Source organism: Oncorhynchus kisutch, unplaced genomic scaffold (assembly GCF_002021735.2).
Source record: "Oncorhynchus kisutch isolate 150728-3 unplaced genomic scaffold, Okis_V2 scaffold1544, whole genome shotgun sequence".
In the NCBI taxonomy this organism is placed as follows: Eukaryota; Metazoa; Chordata; class Actinopteri; order Salmoniformes; family Salmonidae; genus Oncorhynchus; species Oncorhynchus kisutch.
This window is the reverse complement of record NW_022263489.1, coordinates 34155-53656: the sequence shown is the minus strand read 5'-3', so window position 1 is coordinate 53656 and position 19502 is coordinate 34155. Positions and strand designations below refer to the sequence as shown.

General features: G+C 42.1%; 1 protein-coding gene and 1 pseudogene across 1 annotated transcript; both read right to left on the bottom strand.

Annotated features, from left to right (window-relative positions):
* Positions 1–7276: 7276 nt before the first annotated feature.
* LOC116366571 (major histocompatibility complex class I-related gene protein-like) lies at positions 7277–9379 on the bottom strand. Its single transcript, XM_031818668.1, has 2 exons — positions 8903–9379; positions 7277–8806 (listed from the first exon to the last, which is right to left on the bottom strand). Exons 1-2 carry the CDS (start codon positions 8958–8960, stop codon positions 7785–7787), a joined length of 1080 nt encoding a protein of 359 aa, XP_031674528.1. The 5' UTR covers positions 8961–9379; the 3' UTR covers positions 7277–7784.
* Positions 9380–14869: 5490 nt separating this feature from the next.
* LOC116366572 (major histocompatibility complex class I-related gene protein-like) lies at positions 14870–18273 on the bottom strand (annotated as a pseudogene).
* Positions 18274–19502: the final 1229 nt, after the last annotated feature.

Sequence of the window (19502 nt, the reverse complement as noted above, 5' to 3'; positions counted from 1 at the left end):
CGTAAGGCGCAAATAAATTAGAGAGCAGCAGTGTGATTCACATCATCAATGCGCCATGTAGCCTAGAATATCAATAATACGTGATATCAGTGTAGCCTGTAGGCTACTCGCAACCCTGTACACAGGTATGTACATTTGACATTTTATGACATAATAAATCATTAAATGAGGTAGAAAGTTAAACCCTTACCTGCGTTGACAATGGTGTAAAATGACAGAACAAACAGAAAGACAGACAGTTTGCCCATGATTTTGATAGTATAGCCTTGTGTAGTAAGAAGTGAGTCTGACAGACTTTCCCTCAACTTAAACTGCGTAGCAAGAAGTGTCTGTCATACTTCTCTTTCACTTAGTCAAGTGCGTAGCATGAAGTGAGTCTGAAATACTTTTTTTGTATAGAGCTTGCATGCTTGTAGTCAAAGGTATTTATAACTAACCCAATTGGCGATCACAATTGAATGTGCATTCCGCCCACCTACTATACAGGATGGAAACAGGATTCACCCAAAAAACTGAACTAACAAAACACGGTCCCAAAAACTGTTCAAATAAATAAATAAATTGACCAGAATCTGATCCCTACAGGCTCAAGGGGAACCTGGGAGGTTGGGTATTCTGGTGCCAGTACCCCTTGTAAGTCTATAGATCCTTGAGAATCCTCAAGAATCCAGAATCCTTGAGTCCCAAACACTTTTCTGCCGCAGCCACAATAATGTCCAGTTCTTCAACTTCTTTGAGACTTGTGCTGTACAGTTTATAACTGTGGCAATGGACGCAACAAAATCCACCTTTTTTAACACACAGGGTATCTTTTGTCTGGTAGCAAACATTTACTACAGGCTGTATTCTATCCAATACCATATCTTCACTAGCATCCCTTGTCTTAGTCCCCTCCTGTACTCCCTGTTCACCCACGACTGCGTGGCCAAAAACGACTCCAACACCATCAATAAGTTCACTGACAACACAACAGTGGTAGGCCTGATCACCGATGACAATGAGACAGCCTATAGGGAGGAGGTCAGAGACCTGGCAGTGTGGTGCCAGGTTAACAACCTCTCCCTCAATGTGACTCCCTCAATGGACTACGGAAATGGCGGGCCGAACAGGCCCCCATTAACATTGACGGGGCTGTAGTGGAGAGGGTCGAGAGTTTCAAGTTCCTTAGTGTCCACATCGCCAATTAACTATCATGGTCCAAACACACCAAGACAGTTGTGAAGAGGGCACGAAAACACCTTTTCCCCCCCAGGAGACTAAAAGAATTTGTCATGGGTCCCCAGATCCTCAAAAAGTTATACAGCTGAACACAAAGTTATACAGAGCATCCTGACCGGCTGCATCGCCGCCTGGTATGGCAACTGCTTAGCATTTCACCGTAAGGCACTACAGAGGGTAGTGTGTACGGCCCAGTACATCATTCAGGACTTACAGTTGAAATCAGAAGTTTACATACACTAAGTTGACTGTGCCTTTAAACAGCTTGGAAAATTCCAGAAAATGATTTCATGGCTTTAGAAGCTTCTGATAGATGAATTGACATCATTTGAGTCAATTGGAGGTGTACCTGTAGATGTATTTCAAGGCCTACCTTCAAACTCAGTGCCTCTTTGCTTGACATCATGGAAAATCTAAAGAAATCAGCCAAGACCTCAGAAGAAAATTGTAGACCTCCACAAGTCTGGTTCATCCTTGGGAGCAATTTCCAAACGCCTCAAGGAACCACGTTCATCTGTATAAGCAACAGTACGCAAGTATAAACAACATGGGACCACGCAGCCGTCATACGGCTCAGGAAGGAGACTCGTTCTGTCTCCTAGAGATGAACGTACTTTGGTGTGAAAAGTGCAAATCAATCCCAGAACAACAGCAAAGGACCTTGTGAACATGCTGGAGGAAACAGGTACAAAAGTATCTACAGTTGAAGTCAGAAGTTTACACCTTACACCATACACCTTAGCCAATTACATTTAAACTCAGTTTTTCACAATTCCTGACATTTTTGGAGTCACTGCTCCAAAACCAACTATAAAAAGCCAGACTATGGTTTGCAACTGCACATGGGGACAAAGATCGTACTTTTTGGAGAAATGTCCTCTGGTCTGATGAAACAAAAATAGAACTGTTTAGCCATAATGACCATCATTATGTTTGGAGGAAATAGGGGGAGGCTTGCAAGCTGAAGAACACCATCCCATCCGTGAAGCACAGGGGGTGGCAGCATCATGTTGTGGGGGTGCTTTGCTGCAGGAGAGACTGGTGCACTTCACAAAATAGATGGCATCATGAGGTAGGAAAATGATGTGGATATATTGAAGCAACATCTCAAGACATCAGTCAGGAAGTTAAAGCTTGGTCGCAAATGGGTCTTACAAATAGACATTGACCCCTGCATACTTCCACAGTTGTGGCAAAATGGCTTAAGGACAACAAAGTCAAGGCATTGGAGTGGCCATCACAAAGCCCTGAACTGTGCGACTTCAACTGTATATACTAGGCGGTGTCAGAGGAAGGCCCAAAAAATTGTCAAAGACTCCCAGTCACTCAAGTCATAGATTGTTCTCTCTGCTACCGCACGCAAGCGGTACCAGAGCACCAGGTCTAGGACCAAAGGCTCCTTAACAGCTTCTACCCCCAAACAATAAGACTGCTGAACAATTAATCCACCCCTATACAGATGTACAAATTACCTGGACTAACCTGTACCCTGCACATTGACTCTGTACCGTTACCACCTGTATATAGCCTTGTTTTTGCTATTTTATTGTGCTACTTTTTATTATTTTTTATATCAGTTCATTTTGAGAAATGTTTCTTTACTCTTTATTGAACTGCATTGTTTGTTAAGGGCTTGCAAGTAAGCATTTCACGGTAAGGTCTACACCTGTTGTATTCGGCGCATGTGACAAAGTTTGATTTGATTTGATCGTCTCCACATAGGATATTCGATTGACTGCTAACTTTTGCCACCCCAATTTCCTTCACCCTTATAGGGCACTCCAGGAACTCAGAATCATGATCCCCACCACAACAAACACCGTCGTCCTTCTACACAATGTTCTTCTATATACTCTGTTCATCTACACACACTTGAAACACGGCAAAATCCTTTAAAGTTCTCACACTGCAGTGGTTTGGGAATGAAAGCTCTTATGGTGTATCTTACATAACCAAGCTTCACATGGGTAGGGATGTGCTGTTTATCAACAACAACAGTACCGATAGACTTTTCTCTTTTTCTCCATTCACCCATTGGGTCAGATGCCGGGCACCAACCACACCAGGAATTGTGTTCAGGTATTCAACCTGAACATCCGTCATCACCTCTGAGATTTACATTTTGTTCCAGTTTTTGTTCCAGTTTTTGTTCCAGTTTTTAATACTTGTATTTATTTGTTTTATGTGACCTTTATTTAACAAGGCAAGTCAGTTAAGAACAAATTCTTATTTACAATGACAGCCTACCACAAGGCAAAATGCCTCCTGCAGGGAGGGGGGCTGGGATTAAAAAATTAAATATAAAATATAGATATAGGACAAAACACACATCACGACAAGAGAGTCAACACAACACTACATAAAGGGAGACCTAAGACCAAAACATAGCAAGGCAGCAACACATGACAACACAGCATGGTCGCAACACAACATGACAACACAGCATGGTCGCAACACAACATGACAACAACATGGTAGCAACACAACATGGTAGCAGCACAAAACATAGTACAAACATTTTAGGGCACAGACAACTGCACAAAGGGCAAGAAGGTAAAGAAAACAATACATCACGCAAAGCAGCCACAACTGTCAGTAAGAGTGTCCATGATTGAGTCTTTGAATGAAGAGATTGAGATAAAACTGTCCAGTTTGAGTGTTTGTTGCAGCTCGTTCCGGTCGATAGCTGCAGCGAACTGAAAAGACGAGCGACCCAGGGATGTGTGTGCTTTCGGGACCTTAAACAGAATGAAACTGGCAGAACGGGTGTTGTATGTGGAGGTTGAGGGCTGCAGTAGGTATCTCAGACGGGGGGAGTGAGACCTAAGAGGGTTTTATAAATAAGCATCAACCAGTGGGTTTTGCGACGGATTTACAGAGATGACCAGTTTACAGAGGAGTATAGAGTGCACTGATGTGTCCTATAAGGAGCATTGGTGGCAAATCTGATGGCCGAATGGTAAAGAACATCTAGCCGCTCGAGAGCACCTTTACTTGCCGATCTATAAATTATGTCTCCGTAATCTAGCATGGGTCGGATGGTCATCTGAATTAGGTTTAGTTTGGCAGTTGGGGGAAAGGAGGAGCGATTACGATAGAGGAAACCAAGTCTAGATTTAACTTTAGCCTGCAAATTTGATATGTGCTGAGAGAAGGACAGTGTACCGTCTAGCCATACTCCCAAGCTTGGCACACAACCATTTATTCAAAATATATGTTTAGTGTGAAATGTAATGAGAACATTGGTTTAATCACCAAAACACAACATAATTATATTTTCAATGTACCTGTTTTAATATCTAATCTAATATCCAATCACCTGCCTTTTGAAGAGGCACCAGGTATCTATGAAACACATTTACCTGGTGCCTTTTGAGAGAAACAATGACCTGGTGAAACAACTGCGGGCCGAGTATGTTCAGGTACAGCACTATATACTGTATTACTGTTATTATTTGATGTACATGCTACTTCACAATATCAAAATATATTTTTAGAGGGTGATGGTGCTTGATGCTGCTGTGAACCAAGTATATCTTTGTTGATGAAGCGGGCTTCAACCTGGCCAAAAGTTGGTGCTGTGGGCGGAACCTCATCGGCCATCAGGCGACCGTCCAAGTGCCTGGACAACGTGGGGGAAACATCTCCATATGCTCCCTATCTCTGAAGATGGTGTGTTAGGACGTAGGCCATTACTTGGATCCTACAACGCTGCACACCTCAATGTGTTTCTCAATTAAATTAAGCAGGCCTGTCAAGGTGAAGGGGTCACCTATGTCATTCTGTGGGACAATGTCAGGTTCCACCATGTAGAGGTGGTTCAGGCATGGTTTCGGGCCCATCGCCGATTCATGACCCTATACCTGCCACCATACTCTCCTTTCAGCATGGAGGTGGAAGGTGTACGATCGCCATCCCCATGAGTGTGCCACCCTCCTTCTGGCCATGGACGAGGCATGAAATGACATCAATGCAGAACATTGTCAAGCTTGGATTCGCCATGCCGAAAGGTTTCTCCCACGGTGCATGAACAATGAGCACATTCACTGTGATGTGGATGAGAATGTATGGCCCAATTAGCCAGACAGGCTTGATGCAAATGAATGCCTGCTAAATGTTGTTTTGTTTTCATTCTCATTTAATTTGTTTAATTACATTTCTTACATTTGATTACAGACAGTACACCTCTGTTGCAATTATATCGGAACAATTAAAAAAATCTAAATTTGCATGAATGAATGTACAGGATGTCTTCACTGATCACATCTTTGATTACACATTGGATATATATGGGAATTATAGATGTTCTGTCAATTGTGTTGGGTAATGTAAGTGCATTGCCTAATGTGAAAACTGTGGAATCTACTGTAGTATATTTACAGTACTGTAGCATATTACTTTCTGCACTTCTAAGGGCGATTTGAAACACGTATCTTACATTGTTTGCTATTGGATTAACTGGTAAATATCTCATCTTTTTTTCTAACTGTCCACACTCAATTTTACATGTGACCCAAATCAGATTTGCACGTTCAGGATGTGGCATCTGTAGTAGCACACAGATGCAATGCTCATTTCCTGTCACTGTTCCTTAAAATTTTGGGATGGTTGTCATGGTAATGGCAGGTCATGTACAAATACTTCAGAGCAAAACCAATCTGATTTTTGAGCTTCCAGACTGAGGTCAAATGTGGAGCCGAATTGTATCAGGATTGAGATCCAAATAATTGGCAAAAGATAGAGGGGGAGAGGAATCAGCTAACTTCCTACATTTCAACACATTTTGCCATGGTGCGGAGACAACATTTTGCAGTTTTATAATGCTATTCTACACATTTTGTCATGAGGCTAAAAGAAAATGTTGCAGTTTTAAAGCTAATTTCCTGCAATTCTAAACTTTTTCTTCTCACATGCTATCTAGGGGCCCCCGACCTCCAAGTCTGTCCGTACCGGCCTGTGTGTGTGACTGTGTGCCTGTGTGTGTGTCAGATGTGGATATTTTGGGTTATTTTGTGCCCCAGTGCAATTTCAGGAAGTATGAACGACAACCAGGCAAGTTTCACAATGAACAATACTTGATTTGGAAAAGGGTAGAAGCACTAACTCTGACCAATTTCAGATTGACAAATGACATTAACTCTTTATTAGGCATCAGTCTCCAAGACAAATACAATTAAGCTTTTTTTCTACCTTTAGGTGTTTAAATGGTAAAACATTGGAGTGTGCAGACCTGGGGAACTTAATTGACTAAAGCCAGTATGTCACGTCCTGGCCTTAGTTACCTTTGTTTTCTTTATTATTTTGGTTAGGTCAGGGTGTGACATGGGGAAGGTATGTGTTCACCTGGTCTAGGGGTTTTTGTATGTTTCTGGGGCTGTTTCCTTTCTAGGTAGTTTGTAGGTCTATGGTTGTCTAGATTGGTTCTCAATTAGAGGCAGCTGTCTATCTTTGTCTCTGATTGGGAACCATATTTAGGCAGCCATATTCTGTGGGTATTTTGTGGGTGATTGTCTTCTGTCTTTGTGTCATTGCACCAGATAGGACTGTTTCGGTTTTCACATTTATTGTTTTGTATTTTGTAGTGTTCTCGTTGATCGTCTATATTAAAGATGTTGAACACTAACCACGCTGAATTTTGGTCCTCCTCTCCATCAGCGGAAGAAAGCAGTTACACAGTAAATACGGATATGTCCCAAATGGCACCCTATTCCCTACATAATGCACTACTTTTAACCAGGGCCCATAATGCACTATATAGGGTGCCATTTGGATCACAGACATTGTGCACATGCCCTTTATGTCAGTAATGAAATGTAGATAAGATGTAGATGTTTATGTTATATCTAAAATTGCAGCAAGTTTAGGAATTTTGTCAGGGGTTGTGGGATTTGGCTCAGAGGGCTAACACAGAAGAACCTAGGTTCTAACCTAGCTGGGTTCATTAGGAAGAAGGTAACATGGAAGGATACTTATTTAGAATGTGGAATGGAGACACTGGCTTTGCAGCCTTTTGATATACCATTCAGTGTTCATCATAAAATAATAGTTGAACTAGATCTTATATTAAAAATCATATGTTTATTGTTGTGGTCCAGCCTTAAAGTGGAAATGTAGGCATGAATCAATCCATTAATCGATTAGGCTACATTTTACTGTCTGTAATACATGTATTGTTGTGCAGTAATGATGAACATACACTACATACAATACAAAACAGAGACACTGTAAAGACATTCCAATAACAAACAGACCTCATACACATGATCACATGATTCTCCTTCTGGGTAAGATACTGGATATCAGCTGATACAGCACAGATATAGAGTACATTCTGAAATTAATGAATAGTCATGATTGGAAATGACAGCTCTGGACTTATGCCCAGATGTTGGTTACGTCTCCCCAAACTGATCCTTTACAGTTCTCTATTGAGGGTAAGGGAAGATTGACTGACCATAACAATCATTCATGCATTTTGTGTCTGCTCTGATAGGTGCTCTGGCAGTCATATTTTCATTGTGATTTGAGCTGAATCGACAAAGGTGCATCAGTGTCCCAAAAATGTATCAGGTCTCAGAATCTGAAGACAGGATAATTTCCTCTGACACTGTTGCATCAACATTGACCAGTTTAGACTGTGAGGCAGTGTTACTCCACCTCCCTTTGACACAAATGAAAATGCCCAATAGAATAACAACCAGCAGCATCACCAGTAGAACTGAGAGGGTGGATAGGTGAACTCTCTCTGCCCCAGACTCCCAACTGACATCCAGCTTGTTGTCCAGACTGAGGTGAGAGGCAGTACAGGTGTAGTTGTGTCTCTTCTTTAGCTCCTCAGTACTGACCTCCAGACTCTTCCTCAGCTGGTAGGTCCCATCTCCACTAGGCAGCACCTCCCCCCCTGTCAGCTCCTGTTCTGCCACTGGCTGGCCGTCTCTCAGCAGGGTCATGTTGATGTGGCGGGGGTAGAAACCAAATGCTAGGCAGCTCACCTGAAACCCTCCAGAAACCTCTTTCTTTATCAACCTGAGTCTGGGAGGAACTTTACGCATCACAACGTTCTTCTCTCTCTTCAGGATTGTCTTCAGTGTTCTGATGCAAAGGGTAAGTAAAACATTCTCATAAAGAATTTTTTCCTGTAATTGCCTCATTCCATCCCATCCTTGAAGTAGTTGACCAGCATCATATGTAAAATGTGTCATGTTGTAATATATTGCATGATCTACAAAAACTGCATTGAAAGTGTTCTTTGTCATGATCAGGGCTGGTTCACCATTGTCAAACATCTCACAGCCAGCCATTCTTTGCTGAACTTGAACACCTTCCGTGAGATTCAAGTGGTGCTTTAGGTGAAAGTATCTCTCCTTCATGTGGAAGTACATAATTCTGAATACATAAGCTCCATCCTGAGCTTCGTCATCATGTATTTTGTCTGAGGTGTTATGACCCCTGTAGATGAAGTGTTTCATGTTGGAGTCATAGTAAGTCACTTGAACATCATCCAACATCACCACAACCGTAAACTCAGGGAAAGGTGTCTCTCCACTTATATATGTTGCAAGTGCCCACAGAGAATGTGATCCTGAACCTGGGAGAGCAGTTAAAGTAAAATGAGTTATGAACATTTTATATTTTATAACATAAAACAATCATTAATGAGGTAAGAGTAAACAGTCCATCTTACCTGACTTGACTATGGTGCAAAAGGAAAGAACAAACAAAAAGACAGACAGTTTGCCCATGATTTAGAAAATGTAGCCTCGCGTAGCAAGTTTCTAAGCTCTCAAGTGTGTCTGACAGACTTCCCCTTTCTTTTAGCTATGAATAACAATGTGCTACACAGTTGGTTATGTAGCTTTTTGGGAGACAATACCAAATTCACGTAGAAATGTACGTTATAGATCTGTCATTCTCAATGAAAGCAAGTCTGAGAAGCGGTATATATGTTCTATTTCTGATATTTCTATGCTCCCTTTTATTAAAGCACGACTGCCCCTGAAATATCACTTCTCGTTTAGAAAATGTCCTGTGTGGCATCGATATGAGACAGAAACATTTATTCTAGTGTCAACATTGACTACAAAGTGTAAATAGGATAACTTTGGTCATAAAGTCAGTCTCGTCCAAAATGGAGATTTGCGAGATTATAGGAAAAAAGTGTATGTCACTGGAATTACTAAAGCCAATGATAATATGCATCCCAAATGGCACCCTATTGTCTATATAGTGCACTTCTTTTGACCAGGGCCCATAGTGAACCATGTAGGGAATAGGGTGCCATTTGGAACATATCCTCTGAGCACCTGCCCTTTACATAATTAATAGAATGTAGGTTAGATAAAGATGTTTATGGCTTTTACATGGAAAAATGCACAAAGCAGGTTTAGGGAATCTAATATGGCCAGTGGTCCTAGGCTTTAGCTCAGAGGGCTACACAGTATTGTGATGTATCCAAGGTGGCATAGCAGTTCAGACGTCTTTTGTCCTCGTCTTGTCGTGTCCTGTATATATATATATTTACAACTTTTTCACATACATTTTATTTTTATTTTCCATCAACTCATCTTCAAAACACTCTCCTGCAACCCGCCTCACCAATGTATATTTATAAAAAAGTATTATTTACCTCAGATCTGTAATCCTCCAAGAAGCTAGCCAGAAACTCCAAGAAGCTAGCCTGAAACTAGCCAGAAGCTAATCCAGAAGCTAGTTAGCTCCTTTACTGGCAAATCGTTAGTATTCAGCTAACCACGGTTTGTGGTCATCAGCTATCCTTTAGCTCGAAAATCTATCGCCAGTTCTGTACGGCGCAGCGCGGCTCGGAACGGAACATACCGGACCAATTTTTCTCTCCATGTCCCTGGATTTCGACTGCTCTCTGGACATTCATACCCGGATCTCACAGCTAGCTAGCTGCTATCCGTGTGACTATCGGCCTTCGTCGATTCCGGAGCAAACATCAATTATTCCGGAGCCAGCAAGCTCCGTCAATCACTCCTGAGTTCCATCAATCACACCTGGGCTGCAGTCACCTATCCGGACCCGTTTTACTGCCTTCGCGGAGCCCCACCGGGCCTTCACAACTGGACTGCCGACGTTATCTACCCGAAGGAGTTATTCGGCTGGCTCCTCCGTCGCGACGTTACCTGAACGCCCATCTGCGGCCTGCTAACCATTCGCTGTCTTACCGGCTGCTATCTGAATAGACAATCGGACAATTTTTTTTATTTTTTTATTATTATTATTATGTTTTCTTCTTGGGCCTCTATAACTATATCTATTGTTTTTATTTTTGTTGTTGTTGTGTGATTTGGATTAATCCCCTCTACCACACGGAACCCCACTAATCTACTGACGGAACGCAAGAGGTGGCTAACAACAGACCTCCATCCTATGCTAGCTTGCTACCGATGCCCTGGCTAGCTGTCTAAATCACCAACCAACCTCTCCACTCACCGGACCCTTTTGATCACTCGACTAAGCATGCCTCTCCTTAATGTCAATATGTCTTGTCCATTGCTGTTCTGGTTAGTGTTTATTGGCTTATTTCACTGTAGAGCCTCTAGTCCTGCTCACTATACCTTATCCAACCTATTAGTTTCACCACCCACGCATGCAATGACATCTCCTGGTTTCAACGATGTTTCTAGAGACAATATCTCTCTCTTCATCACTCAATACCTAGGTTTACCTCCACTGTATTCACATCCTACCATACATTTGTCTGTACATTATACCTTGATGCTATTTTATCGCCCCCAGAAACCTCCTTTTACTCTATGTTCCAGACGTTCTAGACGACCAATTCTCATAGCTTTTAGCCGTACCCTTATTCTACTCCTCCTATGTTCCTCTGGCGATGTAGAGGTGAATCCAGGCCCTGCAGTGCCTAGCTCCACTCCTATTCCCCAGGCGCTCTCTTTTGACGACTTCTGTAACCGTAATAGCCTTGGTTTCATGCATGTTAACATTAGAAGCCTCCTCCCTAAGTTTGTTCTATTCACTGCTTTAGCACACTCTGCCAACCCGGATGTTCTAGCTGTGTCTGAATCCTTGCTTAGGAAGACCACCAAAAATTCAGACATTTTAATTCCAAACTACAACATTTTCAGACAAGATAGAACTGCCAAAGGGGGCGGTGTTGCAATCTACTGCAAAGATAGCCTGCAGAGTTCTGTCCTACTATCCAGGTCTGTACCCAAACAATTTGAACTTCTACTTTTAAAAATCCACCTCTCTAAAAACAAGTCTCTCACCGTTGCCGCCTGCTATAGACCACCCTCTGCCCCCAGCTGTGCTCTGGACACCATATGTGAACTGATTGCCCCCCATCTATCTTCAGAGTTCGTGCTGCTAGGCGACCTAAACTGGAACATGCTTAACACCCCAGCCATCCTACAATCTAAACTTGATGCCCTCAATCTCACACAAATTATCAATGAACCTACCAGGTACCTCCCCAAAGCCTTAAACACGGGCACCCTCATAGATATCATCCTAACCAACTTCCCCTCTAAATACAACTCTGCTGTCTTCAACCAAGATCTCAGCGATCACTGCCTCATTGCCTGCATCCGTAATGGGTCAGCGGTCAAACGACCTCCACTCATCACTGTAAAACGCACCCTGAAACACTTCTGCGAGCAGGCCTTTCTAATCGACCTGGCCGGGGTATCCTGGAAGGATATTGATCTCATCCCGTCAGTAGAGGATGCCTGGATATTTTTTTTAAATGCCTTCCTAACCATCTTAAATAAACATGCCCCATTCAAGAAATTTAGAACCAGGAACAGATATAGCCCTTGGTTCTCCCCAGACCTGACTGCCCTTAACCAACACAAAAACATCCTATGGCGTTCTGCATTAGCATCGAACAGCCCCCGTGATATGCAGCTGTTCAGGGAAGCTAGAAACCATTATACACAGGCAGTTAGAAAAGCCAAGGCTAGCTTTTTCAAGCAGAAATTTGCTTCCTGCAACACTAACTCAAAAAAGTTCTGGGACACTGTAAAGTCCATGGAGAATAAGAACACCTCCTCCCAGCTGCCCACTGCACTGAAGATAGGAAACACTGTCACCACTGATAAATCCACCATAATTGAGAATTTCAATAAGCATTTTTCTACGGCTGGCCATGCTTTCCACCTGGCTACTCCTACCCCGGACAACAGCACTGCACCCCCAACAGCAACTCGCCCAAGCCTTCCCCATTTCTCCTTCTCCCAAATCCATTCAGCTGATGTTCTGAAAGAGCTGCAAAATCTGGACCCCTACAAATCAGCCGGGCTAGACAATCTGGACCCTTTCTTTCTAAAATGATCTGCCGAAATTGTTGCCACCCCTATTACTAGCCTGTTCAACCTCTCTGTCGTGTCGTCTGAGATTCCCAAAGATTGGAAAGCAGCTGCGGTCATCCCCCTCTTCAAAGGGGGGGGACACTCTTGACCCAAACTGCTACAGACCTATATCTATCCTACCGTGCCTTTCTAAGGTCTTCGAAAGCCAAGTCAACAAACAGATTACCGACCATTTCGAATCTCACCATACCTTCTCTGCTATGCAATCTGGTTTCAGAGCTGGTCATGGGTGCACCTCAGCCACGCTCAAGGTCCTAAACAATATCTTAACCGCCATCGATAAGAAACATTACTGTGCAGCCGTATTCATTGATCTGGCCAAGGCTTTCGACTCTGTCAATCACCATATCCTCACCGGCAGACTCGACAGCCTTGGTTTCTCAAATGATTGCCTCGCCTGGTTCACCAACTACTTCTCTGATAGAGTTCAGTGTGTCAAATCGGAGGGTCTGCTGTCCGGACCTCTGGCAGTCTCTATGGGGGTGCCACAGGGTTCAATTCTTGGACCGACTCTCTTCTCTGTATACATCAATGAGGTCGCTCTTGCTGCTGGTGAGTCCCTGATCCACCTCTACGCAGACGACACCATTCTGTATACTTCCGGCCCTTCTTTGGACACTGTGTTAACAACCCTCCAGGCAAGCTTCAATGCCATACAACTCTCCTTCCGTGGCCTCCAATTGCTCTTAAATACAAGTAAAACTAAATGCATGCTCTTCAACCGATCGCTACCTGCACCTACCCGCCTGTCCAACATCACTACTCTGGACGGCTCTGACTTAGAATACGTGGACAACTACAAATACTTAGGTGTCTGGTTAGACCGTAAACTCTCCTTCCAGACCCATATCAAACATCTCCAATCCAAAGTTAAATCTAGAATTGGCTTCCTATTTCGCAACAAAGCATCCTTCACTCATGCTGCCAAACATACCCTTGTAAAACTGACCATCCTACCAATCCTCGACTTTGGCGATGTCATTTACAAAATAGCCTACAATACCCTACTCAACAAATTGGATGCAGTCTATCACAGTGCAATCCGTTTTATCACCAAAGCCCCATATACTACCCACCATTGTGACCTGTACGCTCTCGTTGGCTGGCCCTCGCTTCATACTCGTCGCCAAACCCACTGGCTCCATGTCATCTACAAGACCCTGCTAGGTAAAGTCCCCCCTTATCTCAGCACGCTGGTCACCATAGCATCTCCCACCTGTAGCACACGCTCCAGCAGGTATATCTCTCTAGTCACCCCCAAAACCAATTATTTCTTTGGCCGCCTCTCCTTCCAGTTCTCTGCTGCCAATGACTGGAACGAACTACAAAAATCTCTGAAACTGGAAACACTTATCTCCCTCACTAGCTTTAAGCACCAACTGTCAGAGCAGCTCACAGATTACTGCACCTGTACATAGCCCACCTATAATTTAGCCCAAACAACTACCTCTTTCCCAACTGTATTTAATTTTTATTTATTTATTTATTTTGCTCCTTTGCACCCCATTATTTTTATTTCTACTTTGCACACTCTTCCATTGCAAAACTACCATTCCAGTATTTTACTTGCTATATTGTATTTACTTTGCCATCATGGCCTTTTTGCCTTTACCTCCCTTCTCACCTCATTTGCTCACATTGTATATAGACTTGTTTATACTGCATTATTGACTGTATGTTTGTTTTTACTCCATGTGTAACTCTGTCGTTTTATCTGTCGAACTGCTTTGCTTTATCTTGGCCAGGTCGCAATTGTAAATGAGAACTTGTTCTCAACTTGCCTACCTGGTTAAATAAAGGTAAAATAAATAAATAAAAATAAAAATGTGCATCAGACCTAGCTGATCTCATTAGGAAGCAGGTAACATGGAGGGATACTTATTTAAAATGTGGAATGGAGACATTGGATTTGCAGCTTTTTGATATATTATTGGGTGTCCAATACAAAATAACAGTTAATTAAAACAGACCTTATATTCAAAAGCTATGTTTTATGTTGGGGTCCAGCCTTGGAGTGGAAATGTAGGCCTGAATATTTGACTGGGTAAAAGTAGCACTAAAAAAATTATGTTTAGAACGAGCGGTGTGCATATTGTAAAACAGAAAATGACTTTTCATGGCCCTGAACATGATCAAACAGATTCATTCTCTACTAAAGGTGTTCTATCATAAAACTGTTTCATTGTAGTCAGAACAACATTCACCTTAGTTTAATACTCATGCCAGTCTTAAACTGGAGTGACATAGAGTCAGATTTCTTCCTTCCACAGGGATAAACTAGTTCCTGAGAGAAGTTATGGTGTACTTGACATTGCTTTATTACATTCATTAATGTTGTAGTTAACATGAATCAATGCAGTAATACATTTGGCTACATGTTATTGTCTGTAATAAAGGTATTACTGTACAGCCTGGGGGTAACAAACACTACATACAATACAACACAGAGACACTGTAAAGACATTCCAATAACAAACAGACCTCATACACATGATCACATGATTCTCCTTCTGGGTAAGATACTGGATATCAGCTGATACAGCACAGATATAGAGTACATTCTGAAATTAATGAATAGTCATGATTAGAAATGACAGATTACATAACAGAAATAACTACCAGATTACAATTGTTAATGCTCAGGATGCCAAACCAGCCTATAAAATATATAAATGCAGATCTAGACTAACGCCCAGATGTTGGTTATTGTCAACAGTCTCCCCAAACTGATCCTTTACAGTCCTTTGTTGAGGGGAAGGGAAGATTGTCTGACAATAACAGAACCATTCACACATTTTGTGCCTGTTTCCCTGTTGCAGGAAATGTAAAGCATGTAGGATTTTTCCTGTTCCTGCAGTGTTGTTTTCCTGCTGTCGCATACTGGCTCAAATTAAGATCCTACATCTGTAATACTGCAATAATAATAAAAATGATAATAGTGTGGGTAGTCCTATTTTGTGAATTTAGCTGAATTGTTCTGAAAAGTTCTGTCCCAACATTTGATTAAATCTCAGAATCTGAAGACAGGATCATTTCCTCTGACACTGTTGCACCAACGTTGACCAGTTTAGACTGTGAGGCAGTGTTACTCCACCTCCTTTTAACACAAATGAAAATGCCCAATAGAATAACAACCAGCAGCATCACCAGTAGAACTGAGAGGGTGGATAGGTGAACTCTCTCTGCCCCAGACTCCCAACTGACATCCAGCTTGTTGTCCAGACTGAGGTGAGAGGCAGTACAGGTGTAGTTGTGTCTCTTCTTTAGCTCCTCAGTACTGACCTCCAGACTCTTCCTCAGCTGGTAGGTCCCATCTCCACTAGGCAGAACCTCCCCTCCTGTCAGCTCCTGTTCTGCCACTGGCTGGCCGTCTCTCAGCAGGGTCATGTTGATGTGGCGGGGGTAGAAACCAAACGCCAGGCAGCTCACCTGGAACCCTCCAGAAACCTCTTTCTTTATCAACCTGAGTCTGGGAGGAACTTTACGCATCACAACGTTCTTCTCTCTCTTCAGGATTTTTTTGAGTGATTTTTATACAAATAGGAAGGTAAACATTCTCATAAAGTGTTCTTTCATATGCTTGCCTCATCCCATCCCATCCTAGTAGTAGTTTCCCAGCATCGTACGTAAAATGTGTCATGTTGTAATATAATGTTCGATCTGTATAAATGGCATTGAACACATCCTTAAACATGACCAAGGCTTGTTCTCCATTGTCCAACATCTCACAGCCAGTTATTTTTTGCTGAACTTGAACACCTTCCGTGAGATTCAAGTGGTGCTTTAGTTTAGCTGATCTGTCCTTCATGCTCTGGTATATTGCTCCAAATACATAAGCTCCATCCTGAGCTTCATCGTCCTTGTTTTTCTCTGTGATATGTTGTCCCCTGTAGACAGACTGTTTGTCATTGGAGTCATAGTAAACCACTTGAACATCATCCAACATTAACACAACCGTAAACTCAGGGAAAGGCGTCTCTCCGGTGATGTAGGTTGCAAGTGCCCACAGAGAATGTGATCCTGAACCTGGGAGAGAAGTGAAATTATACACAATTGTGTACATTTTACATTTTATAAGATAAAATGGAAACATAGATTAGCCAAATTGTTTTACCTGAGCATAACCCACTAATTAGCCTAATCTGTTATTTTTTATTTTGTTGTAATGGAGGACTGATTGGGCTCATTGCTTCTCGTTGAGAAAGAAAAACGAGATGGTAATTTTCCATTAAGAAAATAAAAGCCCCACTGGTGTCTTCTTAAATGAAACTAGTTTATGACGTATGGAGCACAATACCACAGGGGAGTTTAGAAGGGAGGAACTCTAACGTTCACTCCAAAGGTTGGGATCCACAGCTGTTGTTGGAGCGCATTTTCACTGGCTGTCTACTGGGGCATATTCTCACATTTCAGTTGACTGCATTCCGTTGTGCAACTGACTAGAGCTGCGTTTCAAACTCATAAAAGACACCCTTGTCCACTTACCCTCGCCTTATGCCCTTGGGGGAATCACCGCAGCCATATTTGTCGTCGGTCCAAACGATTAGATAGCAAGGGACGTTTGCAACATAAGCCCCTCAGCCCTCGTTTTTAATGGAGTTTGCGAGTGTACAATTGTGTTCACTTTGAGGCCTTTATAAACCCCATAATTCAATTCACGATGTTTGTACGTCTGCTAAGAAAAGTCAGCAAAAACGTAAAACCTCAACGTCAATATGGAGTCAACATACAAATGTAAGTAAAAACACATGTAAATAAGTCAGAAATTGTGCTGCTAATGAACATGACGGCACAAACACATCTCCTAAAAGTAATGATGGTTTTTTTCGGTCAGCTTTTGGAAATTGGAGAAATAACGTTAGTTAGCTAATTAATTTGATAGCGATCATACATTAGGCATAATAATTATTATTATATAATTAATAATTATATAGTAAATTTAAGTAGACATAAAATCATAATTGACTGTAGCGCATATAAAGCACCCACAAGCTACATGTGGCTGAAAACACAACGTGGGATGAACGAGTGACGAATTTCCGAGCAAGGGAGGAGGGAATGACTTTTAAATGGACTTGCCCGGAAATTTGTCACTCGTTCATCCCGCGATGATTGCCCCTTGCCCTGCAAGTGTATACCCGTCAGAAGTCATGAGACGTCATCAGAAGTGTCCACTTAATTTGAGGGCACCGGGGATAGGCCGTGTCTTTCAAGTGTTTGGAATGCAGCCAAGAAGATATAGAGAGCAGCAGTGTGATTCACATCATCAATGCACCATTTAGCCTAGATATCAACTATAAATTATATCAGTATAGTCGGCACACTACTCCCCAACCCTGTAAACAGTTATGGACATTTTACATTGTCTAATAAATCATTAAATGAGTAAGTGAGTAAGCGACAAAGTTAAACCCTTACCTGCGTTGACAATGGTGTAAAATGAAAAAACAAACAAAAAGACAGACAGTTTGCCCATGATTTTGATAGTGTAGCCTCGCGTAGCAAAAAGTGAGTCTGTCAGACTTTCCCTTCCACTTAGCCGATTGCATAGCAAGAATTGAGTCTGTCAGACTTTCTCTTTCACTTAGCCAACTGCCAATGGCGACCTGTCATTCAGGGCAGGTGGGGCAGAGCAATAGGCTTGCCTGTTTTGCATGTTCTTTTGGCATTAATGTCCCATATCAGTGTCACATATCAGTTTGCAAACAATGTAAAAAAATATATATTTTAAATATAGAAATACAGGCTTGCCTGTATAAATATATATAAAAATATATAACAAATTCTTATTTTCAATGACGGCCTAGGAACAGTGGGTTAACTGCCTTGTTCAGGGGCAGAACGACAGATTTTTACCTTGTCAGCTCGGGGATTCGATCTTGCAACCTTTCAGTTACTAGTCCAACGTTCTAACCACTAGGGTACATCACAGAGCATTGCGCCGTGATTGGCTCAGTGTTCTGTCACTCATGGGGACACTACGTCACCGAAAAGTCTTAAGGGTAGACCTCGAAAACTTTAGCCCCTTGGATGCTACCATAGAGTTACATTAGATGTGCCCATCCAAGAAGGCTCAAGGTCATTGGCCACAGATAAAATGACGTCAAATCACGTTATATCTACAGTAGCTTTGATTGGACTGATCATGTCAACATCATACTTTCAAAATCTTAGCTAGCAAGCTAGCAGTCATCATCATGAATCACGTCGACAATCTACTGGCAAATCCTTTTTAATCCTTGTCATATTAAGAGAATTAATGAAGAGAAATTATAGATAAAGCGTATCGGTGCTCATCGGCCATTGTACATAAACATTACACAAGTTTTAAAATCGATGATTCAACCATGAGTGGTTTGGAAGAAATCAGTGACAGTTGATGTGTGGTCCCAAATCTGGGATTAAGTTCTTTCCCAATTTTAAAATGATAAATATTCAACATTGGCCATGCTGTCAAAACAACTGTTAACTCGGAACTGCGAAAACCTGACTTCAGTGAGTTCAAGACAACTGGGAATAAATGAGCTAAGACTGCTGGGAAGTCAGACTGCGAAAATACGTTTTGAACGGTCATCCAACTCAGATTTGTAAATCCGGCCTCTTTCTAGAGCTACGACCTGAAGATCAATGACGTCATCATGATTCAACATAGTTTTTTTTCAGAGTTCCCAGTTGTCTTGAAAGCATCATCAATCCAGAGAATGTCGGACTTTGATGACAACATTTGCCCACGAAGGGCCGCCGCGCCACCTTCCTGTTCAAGTGAGAACAGCAAAGCAAGGTGAGTCCAAAAATGCATTTTATGGTGCTGAATAAATGATGTAATATGGCAGGGATATATGTATACTGTCGCTAAGAAAGTAATACTAAGTGTATGTTGTGTAGTAAGATGTTAGTAGGCCATGTGCCTCACCCTAATCATTTGAT

Excerpts from the sequence above, each read along its gene's own strand:
- LOC116366571 (XM_031818668.1), bottom strand. The coding sequence starts at position 8,960 with ATGGGCAAACTGTCTGTCTTTTTGTTTGTTCTTTCCTTTTGCACCATA. Across the intron at positions 8,807-8,902 it reads TTGCACCATAGTCAAGTCAG|GTTCAGGATCACATTCTCTG; the intron begins GTAAGATGGACT and ends CTGCTCTCCCAG.